This window comes from Oncorhynchus mykiss, chromosome 6, assembly GCF_013265735.2.
Source record: "Oncorhynchus mykiss isolate Arlee chromosome 6, USDA_OmykA_1.1, whole genome shotgun sequence".
Classification (NCBI taxonomy): Eukaryota; Metazoa; Chordata; class Actinopteri; order Salmoniformes; family Salmonidae; genus Oncorhynchus; species Oncorhynchus mykiss.
In genome coordinates, this window is record NC_048570.1 from 44,760,804 (window position 1) to 44,784,814 (window position 24,011).

Sequence of the window (24,011 nt, forward strand, 5' to 3'; positions counted from 1 at the left end):
TCCCCCCAAAAAATAATACTACAATCTGGTCATAAAAAAAAAATAATACTACAATCTGGTCATAAAAAAATAATAATACTACAATCTGGTCATAAAAAAAAAACATACGTTATAAGAACAAAGTGCCATTATCCCTAGCCTATCAGCAAAACGTGACAACTCAAGCAAGAGTGGGGACATAAATCTAAAAATCTAGAATGGCAAATTTGGGTCAAGCAGTGCGCTGTTGAAGTGAAGTGAGAGAGATTGATAGCACTTGTGATTGGCCAAAGGTTCTAACTGTAGAGCTAAACGTAATGTGATTGGCACAAAGGCAATCCATATGACAGTCCGGCCTCTGTCTTAGTAGTGGGGAGATGGATGTTGAAGTCTCAATTGAGCAAGGCAGAGCCAAAAGGACTGATATGGACAGTGGTGATGCAGAGATGGCAGCAGAAGTGGAACAGAGACACTAAGCCAGGACAGGCATCCAGTCCGAGGAATGTTGGGTAGGGGAGGACGGCAGGAAGAGACAGAAGAGAGGAGGCCATCTTTACAAGACTAAGTGTGGGACACAGCCGGTTGAATATGACATTAAATATGATAGGAAAGCATCCAACAGGAATGTATGATTTCTGGCAGGAAACAGAGAAAGTGGAGCATGCACTGATACAGTGTGGATATGAGCGGGAAAGAGAGAATGAGATCCAGTATAAGGGAGAAGGGGATACAGAAATTGAGTTTAAAGAGCATAATGAGTAGAACATCATTAGATACAGTCCCAAATATATATTTAAGAGAAACAGGGCTGGCAGGTAGGATTTAGTTCCTCCCTCTCAGGCCCACACTCCAGTACAGTAGGAGGCGGTAATGCACCATAACATTGAATGCCAACCTCAGATAAACTCCACTGAAGAAAAAGTCAGGCCTCTGTCTGCCACCTTGTGTTATTTTTGTGCAACCAAATCCAGTGTGCAGCTCCCCGGAATCAGTCCTTGCATTTCCTCTTTCAGGAAAATAACTGCTTTGAAATGGTAAGGGGGTAACTTACTCCTTCCATAATCCTTTTAGAGTATACCAACACCCTCTATACATCATTGACCATGTCACATCTCTGGTCCTGTCCATCTGTCCTCCATGTCTACACAGGTATGTCTGGTCTATGAGCAGTCAGGCTGCCTCTTCTGCACCGAGCCGGTCCTCACCAACCTCTCCGGAGACAACCCTGGAAAGATCAAGATCCAAGTCTTTTGACAGACATACGGACTGGGAACTCCCGTAGCTGGGACCTGCTATCATCCAGAATAGGATGACTATGTCCCTAAACTCCATGAACAACTGTCTGGAAAAATAAACAGACTTGTGAGATACATGAGTATCCTGAAATTGGCTGCAATATAAATTGACTTGTGAGTATCGTGGGATTCACATTATGTAGCTAAACTACAGAAACCCCAACAATTAAGCCTAGTTTGTTTGTGCCACTCGCTTACTTTACCATTGTGTACAGTGAGCAATGACCTATATTTTCTCATTATGACCCATTGAAAATTCATCTCACTATCCCCATGATCAGTCACAATAAAACAACTCAATCTAGAGTCGTGTTCTATTCTCTGTAATCATTCTCATTTACTAGTGTGTTTACAGTTTGAAATAGTTACTCCCTATAGAATCAGTTCTCCTTTTTGTAGACACTGGCAATGGTGCTGCAGATAATTCATATGAGAACGTGCCAAAGTGCCCCTGAAAATTAAACCTGAGCCTGCACAAGCCATGGAACAATTCCGAAAATAGAAAATGCATTCAGTAGTGAACCTTGAATGTGGCCAAGCTGACCTGTATCTGTAAAAGAACAATCAATGTCAGCTGGCAGTATATGTGAAAAAAAAAATACATATTTACTGCCTTGCACTTTGAGCATTGAGGTGCTGTTTATCCATTAAACATATACTTTACTGTAACCAGTTGGATCTAATAAATGATCATCTATTAAACACCCATAGTAATAAACCACATGGAAGCATAGATTGCAGTGTGAGGAGTCTCTTTACCATGTGCGGATAAGGAAAATATTAAAATAAAATAAACATCCAATGAGGTCAAACCTTTGTGTGATGAGCACTTTATTTACAAATATAATTAAAAGCTTGGATGACAGACTCATGCTCTCTCTTAATCCTGAAAAACTAAATTAAAGTGCATGCAATAATAAAGCATTTATTTTACTCATCTGGTTTATAAGAAAATACACAGCTTGTAGAGTGTGGAGGTTACAGCAAAAATAAGGATTCATTTCAGTTGGAAATGTCAGAGCAAGAAACCCATTGCCCGATTGATTCAACTTTCAAATACTGAACGAAGAGGAAGGAGAAAAATGTCATTATTATTATTTTAAATCGATTTGAGTAACAGTTAAAATAGTACAATACGAAAATAAGTAAAAGCTCTCCAAAAAAAATCCTTCTATACACAAAATACATGTCCCTCCCCAAGCCCCGACAAAGCCCTTTGTGCTACCTGGGAGTAGGGATTCACATGTGTCTGTGTCTGGAATGACACCCTATTCCCTACATAGTGCACTATTTTATATCCTATATCGTGCACTAACCAGAGCCCCAAAAGTACTGCACTACATAGGGAATAGTGTGTCATGACTCAACCATGTGGTATTCACATTACCTGCCAGTGCAGAGAATCAGTATGATACAGTGGTATCAGGGTGCATTGCAAGTCTCCCTCTTCAGTGTCTCATGTCAAGTGAATAATCAAATTCTCTCCAAAGGAGGATTCACATTTATTTACTGTACCATTACGTAGACTATGACTTTAAACATGTTCTCAACCTATCAAATTGCTTTAAATTTTCCATAAAAATTTCCTGATGAATATAAAAAGCAAAAAGAGTTGAAGGAACTGGAAGCAGGGACAAGAAGACAATAAGGCTGCAGAAGGAGGACCAGTTTGTTTTTAGTTTTTCGGCTTTAGGTTTTTGCACAGCTTGAACAAATTATTAACCTCTAATGCATGATCATTGAGCAACACAATACTATTCACTCCTATTGTCCTCTTATTCTCTCCCTCTGGTTTCCACTTTCAGTTACACTAAAAGTGTCATCATTGCACAAGAAACAGGAACACCGTGACAATGTAATGTTATTCTTTAAAACAAAGACAACCTCGGAAGTTATCCAGCATTTTTTTGTCATCTTGTGACGGACACCACGAGAGAGGGGGGCCCGTTGGCTATTGACCAGCGCAGGCACTGGGCTGGTTTGTATGTGGCTGGTGTGTGTGTGTGTACACACATTTATGTGTGTAGCTGTGTGTGTGGGAATCAGTAGCTAAAGACCCTAACTGCCCGGTCCAACCAAAACCAGACCAGGTCACGAGGCTGAGGAGGAACAGGAGGGTCGTCACACCAGACGACGAAGACGAGGTCACCAGGGCTGACCTAGTCATCTGTAGTCATCCTTGGGGGGGTCCAGGGCCCCCAGATTACCAAAGCCCAGTCGGAGGCTCTCCATGTCGAACGTGTCGATCTCTCTCTCCTGGCGATCCAGCAGGTGCTTGATCCTCTCTGTACGCTCCTTCTGAAGGGAAGCCAGCTCCTCTTCAATCTAAAAAAACACAACTTAGTTAATTAAACTAGTGGAAGCAAGAGCATTTAGAACCAGTAAGGTATGAGTATTGCAGAGTTCGACCTGCAAGTGCCACTGTAGTGTGTGTGCAGGCTTTTTCAGTTTTTTGCTTAGCTTAGATTTTTGGGTCAGCGTTGATTTGAAATTCAGCATAATTCTGTAACCACTCCGTCAACTAACTACAGACAGAAATATGCCTGCACTAGCCATGAGTAGAGCCAGACACAATTTACTGTCAATCAATCCATTACAGCCATTGTCTGCATCTTAAAATCAATAAATATTAGCTGTTCATCTTTCATTTTTAGCGTTTGGTACAGATTGATTCCATTCCATAAAGCCTCTAGATACAGATTACATCTGGCCCCTGAGACACCCTATCTAGACAGTGGATCGAAATCAGCAGTAAGCACTTCTCTGGAAGCGTATGAGTCTGGGGTGTGTTCATTAGGATCCAGATGGAAAAAGACAAACTGAAACAGGGAGGGACCACCTGAACTGGTCCAATAAGAAATGCGCATTTTTGTTTTCCATTGCAGAACAATTTAAAACCTCTTCAGTTGCGTGTCCTGATGAATACAACCCTGATACAGGGTTAACAATGACGTCGCCTGATCCAGAAAGCCTGCAGGGCAACAGATAGTCACCAGATGGCGCCACACCACCACTGGTTGCATAATACTGTAATGATACTACTGTAGGCTACTGCCTGGGCAACAGAAACTGGATCAGGGCTGCATGTTCCTTTGTTATCAAGGAGCGATATAGCGATGACATCATTGCCTTGGAAAAACATATTATTCAAGAATAAATTTTAAAAAATCTATTCTGACTGATAAAGTGGCCTACAGTGATTTGAATGTATGCAATGCCAGGCCATCAGCATCCACTGTTCAGATGTAAATTGTCAACAGCGGTGTACAGAAGAAGTATTGACTGGGGAGAAGAGGTGAAAGAGAAGGTGTTGTGACACCAGACTGAAGAACACAGAAAGGAGGGCATGACTCAATGACTCAATTAATATAATAGTAAGTAAAGTCTTATTGTTATGGAGGACCATATTACATAATCTAATATCATAAATCAATTATTCATTTTTAACACACTGGGTAGGATTCAAATATAGAGCATGTTGTAAGAATAATACAACACTAACATGATAGGATTTTTGCAACCAAAACTAAGTGCATGACACATTTTTTGGGCCTCAGTTACAAATTAGTAGAGTGAAATGTGTGTCAAATGAAAGTGAAGTCTGTCTCTGTGGGTGCATGTTGATTCTGCTTCCAGCACATTGTGCTCCGCAAAGGCTCTGCCTGCATGAGTGTGAGTATGTGTGTGTATATCTGTGTCTGTCTGCGTTCTGCGCATCTGTCTGGGTATCTGTGTCTGTTTTTGCTCCTCCCTACCCCTCAACCTTTTGTTCTAGGTGGGCTCTGTGTGTGTGTGTGTGTGTGTGTGTGTGTGTGTGTGTGTATGTGTGTATGCATGCATGCGTGTCCCCGTCCGTATAGGTCTGTCTCTCTCTCCATATCAGTCTGTCACTTCCCCCTCGACACCTCTACCTTTTGTTCGAGGTGGGCTCTGTGTGTGTATGTGTGTGTCCCTGTACGTATAGGTCTGTCTCTCTCTCCATATCAGTCTGTCACTCGACACCTCTACCTTTTGTTCGAGGTGGGCTCTGCGCAGCGAAACCTTCTGCTCCAGCTTCTGCTGCTCTCTGTCGTGCTGGGCCTCGGTCTGCATCTTGATCTTACTCTGGTAGGCATTCAGCAGCTCCATCTCCTGCTGCAGCTGCTGCCTCAGAGCCTGGCACTCGGCTTCCTGGGCCTCGTCCAGACGCAGCTGACGGGGAGAAATAAAGAGAAGACCCCAACAGAGGAAAGGGGGAATAAAGAGAGAGTGAGAGAAAAGACAGGGGGAGGGGAGGGGGAGGAAAGAGGGTGGGAGAGAGAATAGAATAAGAGTGGTGAAAGAGATGAAGGGAGAGGGGCAGTGAAGAGAAAAGAGAGGAAGAAGTGAGGAGAAAAGGAAATAGAAGAAGAGACCGGACGAGTGATGGGAATAAGAGAAGCAAAGAGGGTTACAAACTCCTACAACGACCTAAATCTCCTATGCCTTGGGGCCTAAGATTATTTCATTCCCATATGGAACTATTCTTAATGTCAGATATTAATTAATAAGATCTGTGACATTTATATGAATTAGTTCTTTGAGATTGTCAAAGGAAATGATCAAATATTAACTTTCTTAGTTACAAAAAAAAATTGGTTAGTAATCACAACTCGGTCATCAAAACACCCGTTCTCCATTTTGTGCCGACTCACCGCCTGCGATGCCATCATCTCGTTGATGCTCTGTTCGTACTGCTCAGCTAGGATGGCCAGTTTCCTGGTCTGCTCCTCCTTCAGGGCCTTGAGCACCGTCTTGTGCTCGCTCTTGGGCGTAACCTCCATCTGGTGGTGTCTCAGGGCCTTGTACTGCTTGGTCTGGACCTTACACGTGTCCTGGAACTGCTTCTTAATCTGCAGCTCCATGGCCTGGTGGAGATGGAGATTGGAACAGGTGAGGTGAATGAGGAGAGTGTTAAACACAAGCACACACACAGATGGATTTGAGGGATCCTGTTGACCCATTACATTCCGTTTCTACTGTATGTTCTTTGCCTGTCGTAATATGGTTCAAATTCTGATGAGTGCAATGGTTTGTTACATTTAAGTCTTTTGTAGCCAACAGTTAGGATTTCCCCTTTTCCAGGACTGAGTGCACTGGCTGCACACCCCTAACCCTCACCTTGAGGTTAATGGTCTGCTATTTCACTGTGTCTTGCTCTGTATAATCTGCTACCTGGTTAGATCAGAGCCTGATCCTGGATAACACCTAATGTAGCTACCAATGTAGCCATCACATTCCCAGGGTTGCATTTGCAATCTGTTCCTGGCCTCACCCGCACCTTGAGGTTCTTGGGCTGCTGCCGTAGCTCCAGGACGTGTTTGCGGTGGAGCTCTCTCTCGCGGCGGTTGTTGTACTCTATCTGGTTCTCCAGTTCTGTCTGGTGCTGAAGGCGGATCAGGTCCATGCGGAGCTTCTGAAGGGTCTTCAGCTGACGATGCTCCAGCTCCTGGGTCGATTCATCGTGTCTGATCAGCATGGCATGCTCCATCTCCTTCTGGGTCTTCTTCTTGTTCAGCTCCTGATCAGAGTGGGAGAGAGAGGGGGAGGGAGCGAGAGATATGGAGAGATAGGGAGGGATAAATGGAGAGAGAAAGTGGGAAGGGGAGGAGAGGAGAGGGAGGAAGAGATGGGAATTATAATGGTCATCCATGACACAAACTTTGCTTTTGTATGAGAAAGGACTGGAGCATCAGTGTCACGTGGTGTTGCACTTATGGACATTGCAGACACAAGACTACACTTCAATTCTTTGTGCATTTGTTTTCTGCTTTTTCAAGGTTCCTGTTGTTCTACTATGCTATGGCAATGTCACTAGGTAAATAACATCTCAGGCACAACAGTGCCACCATACAATTGGCAATAACACACAGACACTATATCCAAATACTCCTAAAAAATGTCCCTTATTCCTATCCTTCAAGCATATGAGAGGAGCAGTTTCAGAGCTGGCTGGGTTTTGGTAGCCTGGTCCCAGGGCTGTTTGTGCTGAGTGGACAAGACAGTACAAGCAGATCTTGGACCAGGCTAGCTTTAGGGTATCATCCAATGTGCCCCTAGGTTTCGGGTGGACGCCCATATAAGGTCTCAGACCTCCTAATATTGTCCTACTCCCCCCCCTCCTGATTTACAGAGCAGATTAGGAGATTACTGCATTGTTGCCTTGCTTATACTTTCTAATCTGCTTTCCACAAGATGCAAAACCCATTCTCTGTGTTTTTCACAAACCAATTGGAATACTGGTATTGGTCAAAGAAGTCTACGATTTGGCAAGAACATTGCTTTTCATGTTACAACATTGACCATGTGAATGTTATCGATAATCAGTTGGAGTTGGACATGTGACATTCATATCCCTATTGGATTAAATAGTGTTCACTGCACATCACTACAGACTAAAGTGTGTGTACATCCAAAAAAAACACACATCCCACTGATTCTCCACACGTCATTCACTCCTCCTCGCCTCTCAATTGAAATATCTCTCTGTACATCTATACACTGTACCTCTCGTATCTGCTCCTGTTCAAACTCATGCCTCTTGATCATGACTTTGCGTTTGAAGCCTCTGCAGTTCCTGTCGTAGAAGACTCTCTGTTGGCCGAGGAGATGGGCCTCCTCCTCAGCCTGGCTGTGCTGCAAGTTCTCCTTGTGCTTCGACAAACGCTCCTGCTTCTCCTTCTTAGGGGTGTGGTGGTCTTCGTTCATCTCCTGAAGGGATGGAGATTGACGACAGATTAAGGTTAATAAATATATATACACAATTTTCTCAACCTTTTCATATTTTTTGATGCTGAATGTTATCAGATCTTCAACCAAAACGTATTATTAGATAAAGGGAACCTGAGTGAACAAATAACACAACAATGCCATACTTATTTCATTTATTAATAACACCCAATGCCCCTGTGTGAAAAAGTAATTGCCCCTTACACTCAATAAATTGTGCCACCTTTAGCTGCAACGACTCCAACCAAACTCTTTCTGTAGTTGTTGATCAGTCTCTCATGTCGCTGTGGAGGAATTTTCACCCACTCTTCCATGCAGAACTGCTGTGGGTTTTCAAGAATGAACTGCTCGTTTCAAGTCCTGCCACATCATCTCAATTGGGATTAGGTCTGGACTTTAAAAAACTTCAAATTTGTTGCTTTTTAGCCATTTTCGTGTAGACGTGACTGTGTGTTTTGGATCATTTATCTTGCTGCATGACCCAGCTGCACTTCAGCTTCAGCTCACAGACGGATGGCCTGACATTCTCCTGTAGTCTAAGACACTGCATCTCAGTGCAAGAGGCATCACTGCAGTATCTGGTTCGAGGCTGCATCACATCTGGCCGTGATTGGGAGTCCCATAGGGCAGTACACAATTGGCCCAGCGTTGTCTGGGTTTGGCTGGGGTAAGCCGTCATTGTAAACAAGAATTTGTTCTTGACTGACTTGCCTAGTTAAATAAAAAATAAAGGAAAAAATTAAAATAATTATTTGACAGAGCAGAATTCATGGTTTCTTCTATTAAGGCAAGTCAATCCAGGTCCTGAGGCAGCAAAGCATCCCCAAACCGTCACACTACGACCACCATGCTTGACCATTGGTATGAGGTTTTTATTGTGGAACGTAGTGTTTGGTTTTCGCCAGTTATAATAGGACCAATGATCCAAAACACACAATAAAGTCTGCATCAAAATGGCTTAAAGCATGGTAGTGGTAGTGTGATAGCTTGGGGATGCTTTGCTGCCTCAGGACCTGGTCGACTTTCTTTAATAGAAAGAACCATCCTTTCTGCTCTGAATCAGAGAATTCTACAAGAGAATGTCAGGCCATCCGTCTGTGAGCTGAAGCACAGCCGGGTCATGCAGCAAGACAATGATCCAAAACACACAATCAAGTCTACATCAAAATAGCTAAAAAGTAACCGTTTTGGAATTACCTAGTTAAAGTCCAGACCTAATCCCAGTTGAGATGTTGTGGCAGTACTTGAAATGAGCAGTTCATGCTTGAAAACCCACAAATGTCTCTGATTCAATGCAGTGGGCCAAAATTCCTCCATAACAATGTGAGAGACTAATCAACAACTACAGGAAGCAGGAAGGTGGTTGCAGTCATTGCAGCTACAGGTGGCACAACCAGTTATTGAGCGTAAGGAGGCAATTCATTTTTCCACACAGGGGACTTGAGTGTTGCATAACTATGTTAATTAAAGAAAAGTAGAAATATGTTTTGCTATTTGTCAACTCCGGTTCTCTTTATCTAATATTTGGTTTTGGTTGAAGATCTGATAACATTCAGTATCAAAACTATTTAAAAATAGAGTAAATCAGAAAGGGGGCAAATACTTTTTCACAGCACTGTACTTTGTTCCTACATCTTTATTTGGACTAATGGTCAGGTGTGCAGCAGGTCATCTCATTATCTAAGAATGTATTTCAGGCAAAAATACAGCAATAGATAGTGGGAATTATAGACACACTCACTCAAACACTTTTGAGGTGTAAATACAGACATATTTTACATTTTGGGGTGAACTATCTAAATGTATAGTAGTGTAGAAAACAGAGTCAAATAAATTATCAGTAGCTGTCGGAGAAGCCAGAAGTCCCTCTGTCACCATATTCGGACTCAGGCTGCATCACAGAAATTCAGTTTTTGGGTGAACTATCCCTCCAGATCAGTGGAGGATGCTGAGGGTAGGATGAATGGAGTCAATGGAATGGTGTCAAACATGTGGTTTCCAATGGTTGACACCATTCCATTGATCCCATTCCAGCCATTACTATGAGCCATCCTCCCCTCAGTATCCTGCACTGCTACAGTTAGTGTCTGTCCCCATTCGGTTCCATGGATGTTATGATAAATCCATTGTTGTATCCCAAATTGTACCCTATTACATTTTTATTGCACTACTTTTGGACTCTGGTGAAAAGTAGTGCACTATATAGGGAATCCATGTCTTAATACACTCTCAAGCTAAAACACTTTGTGAAGTGTATTAGATCCCTGATATTTCTGTGTTGAATGACTCATCTCTACCTACAGTTTGTTGGGATATATATCAGTCCAGGCCAACAATGCCTGCTAACAGAGATGGCCTAGTTCCTGTCACTAAACGAAACATGATGTATCTAACAATCCACAACAATGGCTCCAGTTTTGAGAAATAGTGTGCCAATGTTCTTAGAAACAAAAACACAACTTGTGTGTGTGTGCGCGCGTAGTGAGTAGAAGGGGTGACTAAGGTCTTCTTTTTTTCCCTTTTTTTTTTTTAAATAGCCTTTTCCTCCCCAATTTCGTGATATCCAAGTAGTAGTTACAGTCTTGTCCCATTGCTGCAACTCTCGTACAGACTCGGCAGAGGCGAAGGTCGAGAGCTGTGTCCTCCGAAACACGACCCTGCCAAGCCACTCTGCTTCTTAACACACTGCTCGCTTAACTTTAAGCATCAGCTATCTGAGCAGCTTACTGATCTCTGCAGCTGTAAATAGCCCACCAAACTACCTACCTCATCCCCATATTGTTTTTATTTACTTTTTGCTCTTTTGCACACCAGTATTTCTACTTGCACATCTTCATCTGCACATTATCACTTCAGTGTTGATTTGCTAAATTGTAATTACTTCGCTACTATGGCCTATTAATTGCTTTACCTCCTTACTCCATTTTTAAACACTGTATATAGATTTTTCTATTGTGTTATTGACTGTACTTTTGTTTATCCCATGTGTAACTCTGTGTTGTTTTTTGTCTCACTGCTTTGCTTTATCTTGGCCAGGTCGCAGTTGTACATGAGAACTTGTTCTCAACTGGCCTACCTGATTAAATAAAGGTGAAATAAAATTAAAATACATTTTAAAAAACGGAAGCCAGCTGTGTCGGAGAAAACACTGCCCAACTGGCGACCGTGTCAGCATACATGCGCCCGGCCCACCACAGGAGTTGCTAGAGCACGATGGGACAAGGGCATCCCGGCCGGCCAAACCCTCCCCTGACCCGCTGCCTCATGAGTTTCCCGGTCACGGCCGGCTGTGACACAGGCCGGGATCGTATCCGAATCTGTAGTGACACCTCTAGCACTGTGATGCAGTGCCTTAGACCGCTGGGCCACTCGGGAGGCCCAAACTCAGCTCCTTCTCAGTAAAAGGCATGACGGAAATACTGTACTTGTGTATGTTTGTGTATTTGCAGGTTTGTGTGTGTATGTATGTATTTGGAGGAGGGCTGATTCCATCCAGCACAAAACACAGCGTACCAAATGTATCATTCTATAGTCTGTTGTGATTCAGGGTGCTGAGATCAGTCATACAAGAGGCAGGGGAAGAGGGGGTACAGTACTAGCTAGCGGACACAAACAGACACACAGCTAGAGGCAGGAAACAGGGGCTGGCTAGAGGACATAAACAAACATAGCGTTGCGGACCTCTTTAATCTTCTCCTTGCAGAGCTTGTACTGCTTCTTCTGGTTATCTAGGAAGGTGGTGAGTTCCTTCTTCTGCTGGGCCACTATCTGCTGCTGGAACTTCTTCTCGTCTGCTGACGTCGTCTTCATCTGAGGGGAGATAAGATGGCAGGGGGAGAGATAGGAAGAGATGTTAGTTAGCTGTGAAGGGGCCTCATATGGGAGAGAGGAACAGAGCGAGAAAACACATGCCTAATGTTGTTTCGCTAGCTAGCCTTCTGGCTTACATTCCTCCAGGTGTTCTTGTATGACAAGGAGGGCATGCTGGATCATGGATGTTAGCCTAGTCTGCAGAGTTACAGATGACCTAGTTAGCTTTTTAACTTCTACTCGACATTGGGTGGCAGCAATGCCCAACCCATAACATGAGTGAGTTTCCCTCTCCCCAAAGTAAGAAGGTTAACACCCCTCCCCCCCTCCCCAGACACCTTTTCTGTGAGGACGGCATGGCACTTCTCTAGGACAGGCCAGCTTCTCTAGGTCAGGACCCCCAACCACTCCCCTCCCTGGACCCCCCCCCCAACCAAACCTACCTCTTTGTCACAGTGGACGGTGTGTCTCTTAGCCAGTTTCTCCAGCTCTATGTAGGCATTGTTGGCCTGGGTCTCCACCTCCTTCTGCAGCTTCAGTCTGTGTTCATCCATCTCAGCCTTCAGCTTGTTTTCCAGAGCTATCAGCTGCTTCTGGTGCTGCCGTCTCATACGTTTATACCCCGACATCTGCTCCCGCAGCTCATTCTCTTGCTCATGCTCATGGATCTGCTTGGTCACCTGGCGAAAGAAAAGGTTCAGTGAGGCCAATGAGGGCAGAGATCAGAGGTCAAGAGTGAAGGTGTACAGCCAGGAGTGGTATACAGGAAATGGATGGTATGCAGGCAACCACTAGTGGGGACACTGGAACGGAGCCCTAGCAGGTATACCATGCTACGCTAGGAGAACCTCCACATTTGGTCTTCAAGGTTTAGCAGTTCCCTGTTCATGCAGATTTGATTTCATTCTAACTGGTTACTCAGCATAGATTTACCTTATGAGTGGACTAAGATGTAATGTGAACCATGAATGAAGTGACATCTAACTGCAAACAACATTGGATGCATTACCAAAGCCGGGATCAACATTGGGAAACATCAAAGCAACACCAAGCTAGAGAACATGGAGTTAATACTGTAAGAAACAGGGCAACGCAACAAAAAACATCTTAATCTGGCAGTCAAATAGGTACATTGTAAACACTCAATATGACAGAGCTGGTTAAAGAGGTTTGAGAGGAAGTCACACCGACCGCTTAGCTTATAACACCGCCCTGCCGACTGATCAATCCAGTACAAAGCCAACCAACACCAATGCTCTTGACCACTGCATTATTACCAGCCTCACAACAATCTAACAGGTGCAACCTGTAAAAACTAGCCCAAAACCGAGTGAGAAGGAAGACATTTGTCAATGGCCTATGTTCCTCATAGGTGCCAAGGGCTTAAGCCAAGTAAATCAAAATCACAACAATATAAAGAGGACAAACAAACCAAACCTGACAAAAGGGACTATCCAGGTCCCCATAGTAGTCGTTCATCTTCTCATAACTCATCTTCTTAAGGCCAAGCATCATGGCGACGTTCATGTTCAACAACCGTGCAAGCATCCAGAAACCCTGTGTGGCATTTCCTACACCCAAACCCCTCAGCTCAGCTTTACCCAACCCAGCAACAAATCGGCAAGAACTGCGCTGGTTGGTTTACGTTTAGACAAACGACGTTGGACAAACACGGCGGCTGTGGGCTACACAGGGGCAGCTACACAGGGGCAGCAACACAGGGGCAGGCGTGTGAACTGTGAATGAGGGAGGGAGAGGGAGCGGGCTCCATGGGAAGGCAGAACAGAGGGGGCTCTTTGGGGGCCGAGCGGCGCTCGTTCAGCAGGTGGGTCACATGAAAGCCTCATTGAGAGAGGGAGAGGAGGGAGAGAGAGAGGGTGAGGAGAAGTGTTGTCAGAAACGAAGACAGAGAGGGGGGGGGGGCTGAGAAAAGGAGAGGGAGAGAGGGTGAGAAAGAGGGAGATCCCCTCCTAATCTATCTGAATCAATACCCCTACTGTAATGCAGAGCCAATCCTAGTCACTTGCTTTCTGCCACGCTGCCACCAAGGGCCAAGTCACGTCATGTGACCGCCATTCACACAGCCTGGCTCAAAGGAGGGAATCACGCTCCAGAGGGAACACTTCCAGGTCAAAGGTTATTAAGACATTGGGACACAATGGTGGAAGGACATTTTGGTTGGTTTATTTGTTTGTTTTATTTGTTTGTCAGGTCAGCCACTAAGTCAATGACCTGGTTAATCAAGGGAGTCTTGTGTGTAAAGTTTGATTTATTTTGTGTTTATTCTGTGTTAACATTCGGAAAGTATTTGGACCTATACTTTTCCCACTTTGTTACGTTACATAGAGAGGACCCCCCCCTCTTTTTCTCTCTAGATCCCTCTCGGTCTCTGTCCCTATAGAAGACCAGTAGATAGACTGACATCCTAAACAGGGGACTGTTACTTCGAACCAAAACCTTTGAGATTCATCCGTCTTCAAACTGCCAACCAACGTTCCGGTCGACAAAAGGCAAGCCCCTTCCGTTGCCCATATCTAAAACTCGTGTTAGTGTATGACTGGTGCAACACCCAAACATAACTGACATGTGCAACATTTAGCAAAGCATGGTTGGATTGAAACTGTTAGCATTGTCTATAGAATAGAGCCATAGAGATTCTAATGTAAATAAACAAACTAAAGTACTGTATATGTGGACTAAACCAAAACATATGCAGATCTCAGATGGGCATAAAAAGTGTTAATACATGCTATGTTATATTAACATCTCTCGGTCTCCTCAGTCTGGCTGACCTGTAATAACCCCATTCATCCCTCTCTACTCCAGATGGGGCTCACTATCCCTCTCTTCTCTTTCCCTCTCCCCCCCCCCCCATTGCTCTCTCCTCTTAACCGCCATCTAACACTTCATTCAGTGAGACCAGACAGAGCACACCACACTCTCCTCTCCCTCTCTTTTTTCTCACTTTCTATCTTGCCTTCAGTCTCATTCCTCTCTGCCTACTTGACTTGCTCTCTTGTCCATTTGTCTGTCTGTGTCGGTCTCTCCTCTCTCCCGCTCTTTCTCGCTTTCTTTCTTCTTCAGTCTTTCTCCCTCGCTCTCCATCTGTCTCTCTTGTCCGTCTGTCTGCCTGTTTCTCTCTCCTCTTTTCTGTTCATCCCATCCGCTCATCTCTTCTCCCTCCCTTTTTCTTTGTCATTCTATATTGCTTATCCTCCCTCCCCCCTCTCCCTGTCTCCCTTCCTCCCTCCACCTGCTCTTTCCAGTCTGAGCGAGAGCCGTGCAGGGTCCATCTGGGGCCGTGTGCTCGCCTCGCGCCAGCCAGAAAGAGATGATGTCATCGAGTCACCGCAGCAGCAACAGACGACACGCTGTCTGAATGCAACTATAACCTGCCTCTTTTGGAGAAGAACTAAAACAGCCAATTCACTCGGATTAACTGATGAACACAGTCAACAACAAAGAAAGGGTCCGTATTGACAAATGATAAAGAAAGCACTAAAACAGTGGAAAACACTCCACTATCAGTCAGTAAAGCTCTGTAACACATGGCATGTTAAGGACATAGACACACAAACCCTGTTTCCTCCCAGTTCCCCCAGTGCTATAGCTAGTCCAGAAACCAGGAGATCGGAAGGAAACAAATACCACAATTAAAACCAGTGGTAGACAGAGCTTAGACACCATTACCACTCTAGATAGCTGCTTACTGGAGCCCTGTAACCATGACAACAGACATGGAGAGGGCGAGAGAAAGAGAAAGGCAAGGATGGTAATATTACTCCATACTGCCTGCCCCCCCCACAACCATAGAGGGGGTATGAGACTGATATTAGTGAGGGGAAAAGTACAGGAGAGAAGAGAGGGAGGGAGGGGAAGAGGAGGTGAAGGCGAACGGAAGGATAGTGAAGGACTGGGAGAAGACAAAGGGGTCTAGTGAGAGGGAGGGAAGTGCGAGAGCAATATTAAAGAGCAGGAGGGGAGGACAGGAAGGAAAGTACAGAGAGGAGAGAGAAAACAATAGGAAGAGAATGAGAAGAATGAGGAAGGGGAGAGAAGGAGGAGGCTAGAGAAAGAAGGATAGCGAGCAAGACACGCAAAGGGAAATAGAGACGGACAAAGGGGGGAAAAAAAGAGAGGGAAAGATGGACAGAGAATGGGGGAGACTTGATGTCACCCAGGGAGAGCGAACTATGATGTTAGCCCTTACACGCAATGCTGATTTGATGGTGGATAGTGGACACAGAGACAGAGTGAGACAGATGAAGCTAGAGAGACAAAGGTGTGTTGACCCTTACCAGCGATGCTGATTTGATGGTGGATAGTGGACACAGAGACAGAGTGAGACAGATGAAGCTAGAGAGACAAAGGTGTGTTGACCCTTACCAGCGATGCTGATTTGATGGTAGAAAAGTTGTTGTGGCGGTAGTTGTGTGCCTGGCTCTTGTCTGAGGAGGCTGGTCTCAGCTCGGGCCTGTGGTCACGTTTCACACCATCATCCCAGTTATACCCGTGGTCCTGACGAAAGAGATGATACACTTTTGAGTTTCATGGCCTGTCACTACAATAGTATAACTTTCACTGTGTACAGAACCAGATGAGAAAATGGCAAAATCCTGGGGCACTTTTTGGATGGTACTGAACAGGTTTTGGATTAAACTCAACCCGAAGTGTGATGGTTATAGTATAAACCCGGAGTTTTATTAATCTTTTATTGCCATAATGCCAATACTGCACTTCACTACAGTACATTGTTCATGACCAGTTACAGAAGAAAATGAACTAGAATCTATAGACAAGACAGTCTGTCACCTCCTCAGGTTCTGCTACACCCACGGTTGTCTCGTGACACATCGTCAACCTAGACACCGAGTGACATTTTTAATAACAGTCCGTCATTGCAGGCAGATGAATGGACAAAGACGAGGAATGACAGGCATCTCATAATCTGCTGCTGTTTGAAGCGTGCGCACGTGTGTGTGTGTGTGTTGTGCTACGATGCCCGAGACAAAGAGTATTCAGAGTGAATGTCAGGCATTCAGCAGTGTGTCAACCTCAGCCTGCATGGAGACGCCAGCGGAGAGGAGAAGAGAGGGCATCTTTGTTCTGAGGGTGTGATTCACAGCACTGATGAACTCCGGCTCTGTGTATCTCCGTGTGTGTGTGTGTGTGTGTGTGTGTGTGTGTGTGTGTGTGTGTGTGTGTGTGTGTGTGTGTCTATCAAGAGCATATTTATAGGAATCAAGCTAAGCAGGATTTTGGAGCGGGAGAAAAATGTGTCTGGTTTCCATGGTGTCAATGTTTAACAGCGCTAGGTTTGTTTGTGAACAGTACGATCATATGATTACCTCGGAGGTTGGTTGTGTGTGTTTGTGTGTTTCTTTGGACGTGGGTTGGAGTGATAGTGTGGAAGCTCACTCGTTAGTGCGAGTCTTCCTGTTTGTGTGTTGATGCACCCCTGAGAGCTGTCAATCTTGAGGACGTGGGTTGAAGTTTGGTGTAGGTGGCTGCTGGCTGAGGGTACTAGATGAGCAGTACCTTATTGGCATGTGTGTTCCTGTTTGTTTGAGCTATCCTTGAGGACGTGAGTAGGTTTGGAGTGGGTGACTACCTGGCGGTTCACTGATAGTGATAGATGAGTCTTACCTTCTTCCTGTGTACACACGTGTGTGTCTGCTAGCTTGTGTGTGTGTGTGTGTGTTTCTCTCCCTCTCGCTCTGTCAGTGTTACCTTCTTGGTGTGTGCGGAGGACTCGAGGGTGCTGTCGTAGTCATGGTGCATCATGGTCATGTCGGAGCAGCTCTCGTCTAGGACCTCCTGCATGCTGTTAATGCTGCTACTCTGGCTACCTGTACTGACCGAGGTGCTGGGGATGGAGTGATTACTGCCCAGGCTGTTCATCTTACAGCTGGCCTGCTCAGATTCCTGGAGACAGACAGAAGCAGGAGATGGGGATCAGTATTCAGTAAGGGAATTGTGGGAAACACACCAACACTTTTGTGCCACACGCTCCTATTTGTGTGACACACTCAAGCATAATGCCCCGGTTAGGCCAGACACACATGATTGTAGGACATAGCTACTGTCTTGTCTGTCTGTCTGTCTGTCTGTCTGTCTGCCTGTCTGCCTGTCTGCCTGTCTGCCTGACTGAAATGGCCTCGTTTGAGACAAATGGGTGTTAATGGTCAATTTGACATGATTTCAAATGTGTGAGTACTGCTTTACCCTTGGGCCTGGTTCAAGACCTGTAAACAGAATAATAGGTATCTTCTCCATGTCAACCTTTGCTGACCTCTGAGACACATATTCCTCCTCTGTGACAGTTATCTTTTTTTGTGCCAAACAGGAATAGGAGTTCAGTTGAGGTTTAAGCCTTTCTTGACTCAAGAAGCTAAATCTATCCTCACACATATGCTACTCATTTTATCTTTGGTGAACATGGTTTGTTTAAGTGGTGTTAAGCCCACCTCCTCCTCCTCCTGGCTCTCCCCCATGGGTCCGTTGTGTTTCTCCTGGTAGAGGATCTTCTTCATCTTGCGGTACTGCAGGTTGTCGAGCTCCCGCACCGCATCCTTGGTCCTCTGGATGAGCTCCGTGAGGACCCGTGGGGGACGCTCCCGACGGACGAAGTCATGCTGGGTAGAGGAGAGAGGGCGGAGGGCTTAGAGGTTAGGATTCATGAGGATCCGCAGGAGGCGATTCTGATACACAAAGTCATGTTGCAGGTGGACAGGAGCAAAAGAGGGCGGAAGTTATACACAGTGTCTGTCTGTTTGACTGTCTGATTGTAAAGTATGTACATATGTAAGATATGTACCAAAGAAATAGTCTATGGGTGTTGACAGGGCAGTCAGGGTAAGTGTAGAAACAGGTCCACAAAATGGGGTAAGACCTCTTAAATGTTTAATCTGATATAACACAGCCCTATAAATCCATGGTATTATAAACATGTTTTCTATATCAATAATATATCAATACTCCATGTGATTATTATTTCAGATAATTATTTCTCTCTCGCTCTTTTCCCATTGGTCACTAGAGGGCGCCTGTGGGTTATTCAACCTAGATAGAGTTTCTTCTGCTGGCTTACCAGAAAAAGAAAAGAAAAAAATGTGTAAAAAGAAAATACTCCATCCAATAGTGTTCATATGGGACTGACCGGTAGCGCACGCACACACGCTCACACACACATCTTTTCTTGCTAAATGCCTGCTTAGTGGAAATGCAATGTATGCAACCATTTGGGGGCTGAAACGGCCATGTATGTCTCGCCCTACACACCTTCCCTTCTATCTGACAGATGCTGGCTGGAGTAATGTAATGGACTCTCTGATTCAGAAGGATGACATCATCGTCTGGAAATAGAGAGGAAACATTTTCCCGTTTTCAAACAAACGGACAGAGGGAGCGAAAGTGTGAGTTAGAAAACCAGAGCTGCCATGTACCAGGGGGCTGGGAGAGAGAGAGCAATAGAAAAAGAGAGAGAGAGAGGACTAATCTTCAGAGTAATCCCTTCCCGAAAAAAAAAACTATCCTGGGGACCATGAACGGAGTCGGACCGATGGTTCGGATTCTTGTCTTCCTTTCCCTTCAACCCATTACATTTTCCTCACCCATTTTTTCGATGCATGCACCCAACCATGCAATTCTGACCTGATTTCTCCTAAAGAGCTCAAAGAGGGGCAGAGGGCAATGAGTGTGTGTGTGTTTGTATTAATCAGGGGCTTGAGGGGCGGTGATCTGGATGCCCCCTGCCCCGACTCAGATTAGGAGCAAGCTGCCTACTAGGCACTGATCTATGGTCAGTTTAGCCTTTTCCCCACTAATAATTAAGGTTAGGATTTGGGAGAGGGAAAGCTTATCCTAGATCTGCACCTAAGGGATAAGGGTTACTTCTACCCAGAGCTCCAGACAAGCCCCCACCATCTCATCCCCTCTAGCCCACTAACCCCTCCTTGGGCAGCCAGGTAAGACCGACAGGCTAGTGAGAGAGTGTGACAACCAATCAAGAACATAAAACTCTTAGCAGGCCAATAGGATTACTTCTCGGCCAAACAAACAAAAAGATCAACTCTACATTACATGGTCAGACACACACACACAGTGGATTGGCCAATCAGGATGTACAAACAAAGGCTAGCTAGCAGAATACCTTGACACACAACTGACCGATCTTGTACTATAACACATGGGTCTGTGGGGGCAGTCAGTCTGACTTTAGCTTTCATTGTGTGTCAAGGGGATTTGGTCACACACACTATGGATGTCTTATGGATGTCTTATGGAACCTCCAACACGAGGTGTACTACAGCGCAAGATAAAAACAAACAAAAAAAAGGGTTCAAAAATGCTTAACAACAAAACCCTAACCCTTGTGGGATCAGTGTGTGTGTGTGTGTGTGTGTGTGCGTGCATATGTGAACAACAAATCTTAACCCCTGTGGAATCTTTCATTCCTATTTTCTCTACAGCTGTGGGAGGCAGTGAATCATCAGCTGTATCTGAATGGCACCCTACTCCCTACAGAGTGTGCTACTTTTGACCAGGTCCCATTGGGTTCTGGTCAAAAGTAGTGCATTACAGTGCCCTCCGTAATTATTGGGACAGTGAAGCATTTTTTATTCTATTGGCTCTACACTCCAAACGTATGTAGCATAGCTGGGGGTGGTTGATATTTGTGAGTCCAACTCTCTCACTAGGGAATAGGGTGCCATTTTGGAAGCATTCATCCAGATGGTCTTTGAGAGACTGGACACAGGAAGTGAGGCCACAGCCTCTGTCAGAGATACCAGGAAGTGCACTCACTCGCAGCAGCTCCCCCGACGAGAGTCTGTCCTGAGGAATTTTGAGTAGGCAGTAGTCAACGAAGCTCCGGAAGGGGTCCGACCTTGTAGAAAGATAGATGGATGGACAGGTGGAGCGATGGAGAGGTGGTGAAGAGGTGGAAGGATTTGGAAGAAAACAGAATACAACCATGATTAGACAGGAATAAAAAGGCAATAGCTCTCACCTTGCTATCTTAAGATGAATGCATTAACTAACTAAGTCGCTCTGGATAAGAGTGTATGCTAAATTACTCAAATGTAAAAAATATATACACGCCCCTACGTATTTATATGTACAGTGAAGCTAAAACTTTAATGAGGTGACTGACTGTACAGAATGTAACCTTTTGTTTGATAGTATTTAACATATCCATTTGACCTTTTATAAATGAACACTATTTATCTAGTCCCTCCATTTGAAGATGTCATAAGTATTTGGACAAATTCACTTGTAGCCTTTTCAATCTAATCAAAAGTTGAGTATTTGGTCCCATATTCCTAGCACGCAGTGATTACATCAAGCTTGTGACTATTCAAACTTGTTGGATGCATTTAGAGTCTGTTTTGGTTGTGTAGAAATGAATGGTAAATAATGTAGTGTCATTTTAGAGTCATTCTATTGTTATTTAACCCTAACCCTACATTAATGTGGATGCTACCATGATTACAGATCATCCTGAATGAATTGTGAATAATGATGAGTGATACATTTAGAGGCATAAAGATCATGCCCCCAAAACATGCTAACCTTTTACCATTACCAATAAAAGGGAGGTTAGAATGTTTTGGGGGGGGGGGCTGACATTTAAGCCTCTAAATGTATCACTCATCATTATTCATGGACACCAAAATGACAATACATGATTTACCATTCAATTCTACCGAAACACAACTAAAACAAACTGCAAATGCATCCAACAAGTTTGTGAAGTCACAAGCTTAATGTAGTCATTGTGTGCTAGGAATAGGGGACCAAATACTAAACGTTGGACTACATTCAATACACTAAGTGAATTTGTCCAAATACGTATGATACCTTCAAATGGTGGGACCACAAAGTGCTTTCTTTTCAAAATGGGTAAAACATTTGATCTCAAATCCAAAATGCTGGTTGGTGTATAGAGCCTAAAAGTTTTAGCTTCACTGTCCAAACACATACATAGGGGAATGTATATCCACGTCCCCACCTTTCAAGCCTTAGAGTCAGGGTAAAGCCAGGGTGCTTCTATAGCTATTCATCATGTTGGTTAGGGGCTTGTAAGTAAGCATTTCACTAAGATCTATACCTGTTGTATTCGGCGCATGTGACAAATAACATTTGATTTGTCCGTGTTATTGAAAGTCCATCTTCAAACGCTCTGTGTGGCGATGCCATGCAGTCTACATAGTGGTATACATTTTCAACTAGTCTCAGCTAATGAGAGAGGTTCATGCCAGAGGCCTATTTGGAGCACCTCCAACAATACACTGACTACTGTGTGTGTGTGTGAAATCGAAAACTAAATCATATTGTATCTCTATGGGAGGACCATAACCTTGCTTCACACACACACACTCTCTTCAGTACAAGACTAAGGCTTGCTTTTAATGCTAATTTGTCAAAATATGCTAAATCTTTGCATACTGTAAAGACAATCACATATTTATTTATTGGAATGTACTACTTGTGAATCTGTTTGCTTTGGGTTCCTGGAATCACACAAATCGATGTTCTCAGTAAGGAACGTGGACTATGAAAATAAAACACAACACTTACACCTTCATGCAAATGCTGCAACTTGTTTTAGCTGTATTATAGATTCTTTATTTGTTGAAAGGAATGTACTCCTAGAGCCATATAAGTCTAGTTGCCTTGCCTAGTTTAATAAAGGTTAAATGGTTCAATTAAAAAATGAAAAAGTCCTATATCCATCATTATTTGGGTCAAGTAGAGTACAACACCCCCCCCCCCCCCCCCAATAAACATACACTGGCTGTAGTATCATGACATTGTAAATGTTGACAGAGTCATGTTTGACTGGATCTTCCTCTTGACTTGACTGGCAGTCATCACACCATAAATTCAAAGGGCATCAACAGCACAAGAAAGAGGGGGGCTAGTGTGATTGCCACCTGTCTGTCTCCCTCTTCCTCCCCTCACACTCTCTGCCTCGCTCCCTCCAAACCTGCAGTTGTCTAGCTGTCTGTCTCCATCCAGGGAGACAGGCCTCTCTCTGCCTACCTCCCATCTATCGATCTCACCCTCCCACTCGCCCTACCTTCATCCGTCCCTCCCGCAGAGTGTGGTTTGGTGTATGGTACAGTACAGTAGTAGCCTGTGAGTTTAGCCTGAGGCTTGGTTCTTTAAATAGGAAAGGCCTTAGCTCGGCCCCTCAGGTAATTACACAAGAGACAGACTGGGACTTCCAGGGAAATGAGAGGGTGTGTGTGTGAGTGTGTGTGTGTGTGTGTGGTCACACAGCTCAGCAGAGGCATGGTGAGGACTTACCACTCGTTGGACTGCAGCGTGGGAGAGTCGTTCTGGGCGATGTGATATAAGGCACTCATAGCGTTCATGTTGAACAGGGGAGGCTTGCGCTCCGCTATGAAGAGGAAGAGAGATAAAGAAGGAAGATATGGAAAGGGGGAGTAGAGAAAGAAAGAGGAAGAGAGAGAAAGAGAGGGGGTTATCATATCTGGTTGAACATGAGGAAAGATAATATATTATTTTGACCTTGACAATGTTATTCTATCTGTGTGTATCTGTGTGTGTGTGTGTGTGTGTGTGTGTGTGTGTGTATCTGTGTGTGTGTGTGTGTGTGTGTGTGTGTGTGTGTGTGTGTGTGTGTATCTGTGTGTGTGTGTGTGTGTGTGTGTGTGTGTGTGTGTGTGTGTGTGTGTGTGTGTGTGTGTGTATCTGTGTGTGTGTGTACATGTAGCACACAAGGGGCCATGGTAATCACATAACAAACACATGATTGAGCAACATTGTGAATCAACTGTCATGTGTCAGTCAGGAGTGTGTCACTGCTCTCTCTAGATGGGGAAGTCCAAGATGGTCTAGCTATGTCTGTTTGTTTCTTTGACATTTTGAGGAAGGCCATAAAAAGTAAATTTTCCTAACAAGTAACGATGCCTTCTGAGATGTGGACTAGTTGCAGGACAATGCTCGACAGGGAGCGAAGTACAGTAGTGGCACAGTGCCTTCAGAAAGTATTCATACCCCTTGACGTATTTCACATTTTGTTGTGTTACAGCCCGAATTCAAAATTGATTAAATAGATGTATTTTCTCACCCATCTACACACAATATCCCATAATGACAAAGTGAAAACAAATGTATTAAATACTGAAATATTTATTTACATAAGTATTC

General features: G+C 44.3%; 1 protein-coding gene across 6 annotated transcripts in view; it reads right to left on the reverse strand.

Annotated features, from left to right (window-relative positions):
• Positions 1-2,087: 2,087 nt before the first annotated feature.
• taok3a (TAO kinase 3a) overlaps positions 2,088-24,011 on the reverse strand; it is a 92,704-nt gene continuing 70,780 nt past the window's right edge. For 4 of the 6 annotated variants that reach the window (XM_036980179.1, XM_036980176.1, XM_036980177.1 and 1 more), the window contains 12 exons: positions 23,145-23,238; positions 20,637-20,718; positions 18,299-18,466; positions 17,562-17,756; positions 16,218-16,349; positions 12,275-12,511; positions 11,703-11,831; positions 7,800-8,003; positions 6,574-6,813; positions 5,948-6,160; positions 5,283-5,465; positions 2,088-3,599 (listed from right to left, as the gene is read on the reverse strand). In XM_036980179.1, the coding sequence (XP_036836074.1) occupies positions 3,438-3,599; positions 5,283-5,465; positions 5,948-6,160; positions 6,574-6,813; positions 7,800-8,003; positions 11,703-11,831; positions 12,275-12,511; positions 16,218-16,349; positions 17,562-17,756; positions 18,299-18,466; positions 20,637-20,718; positions 23,145-23,238 (2,039 nt within the window). In that variant the 3' untranslated portion in view covers positions 2,088-3,437. Of the gene's footprint in view, positions 3,600-5,282; positions 5,466-5,947; positions 6,161-6,573; positions 6,814-7,799; positions 8,004-11,702; positions 11,832-12,274; positions 12,512-13,268; positions 13,410-16,129; positions 16,148-16,217; positions 16,350-17,561; positions 17,757-18,298; positions 18,467-20,636; positions 20,719-23,144; positions 23,239-24,011 lie in introns of those variants that run through there. The other 2 variants (XM_036980181.1, XM_036980180.1) reach the window with 2 other exon arrangements.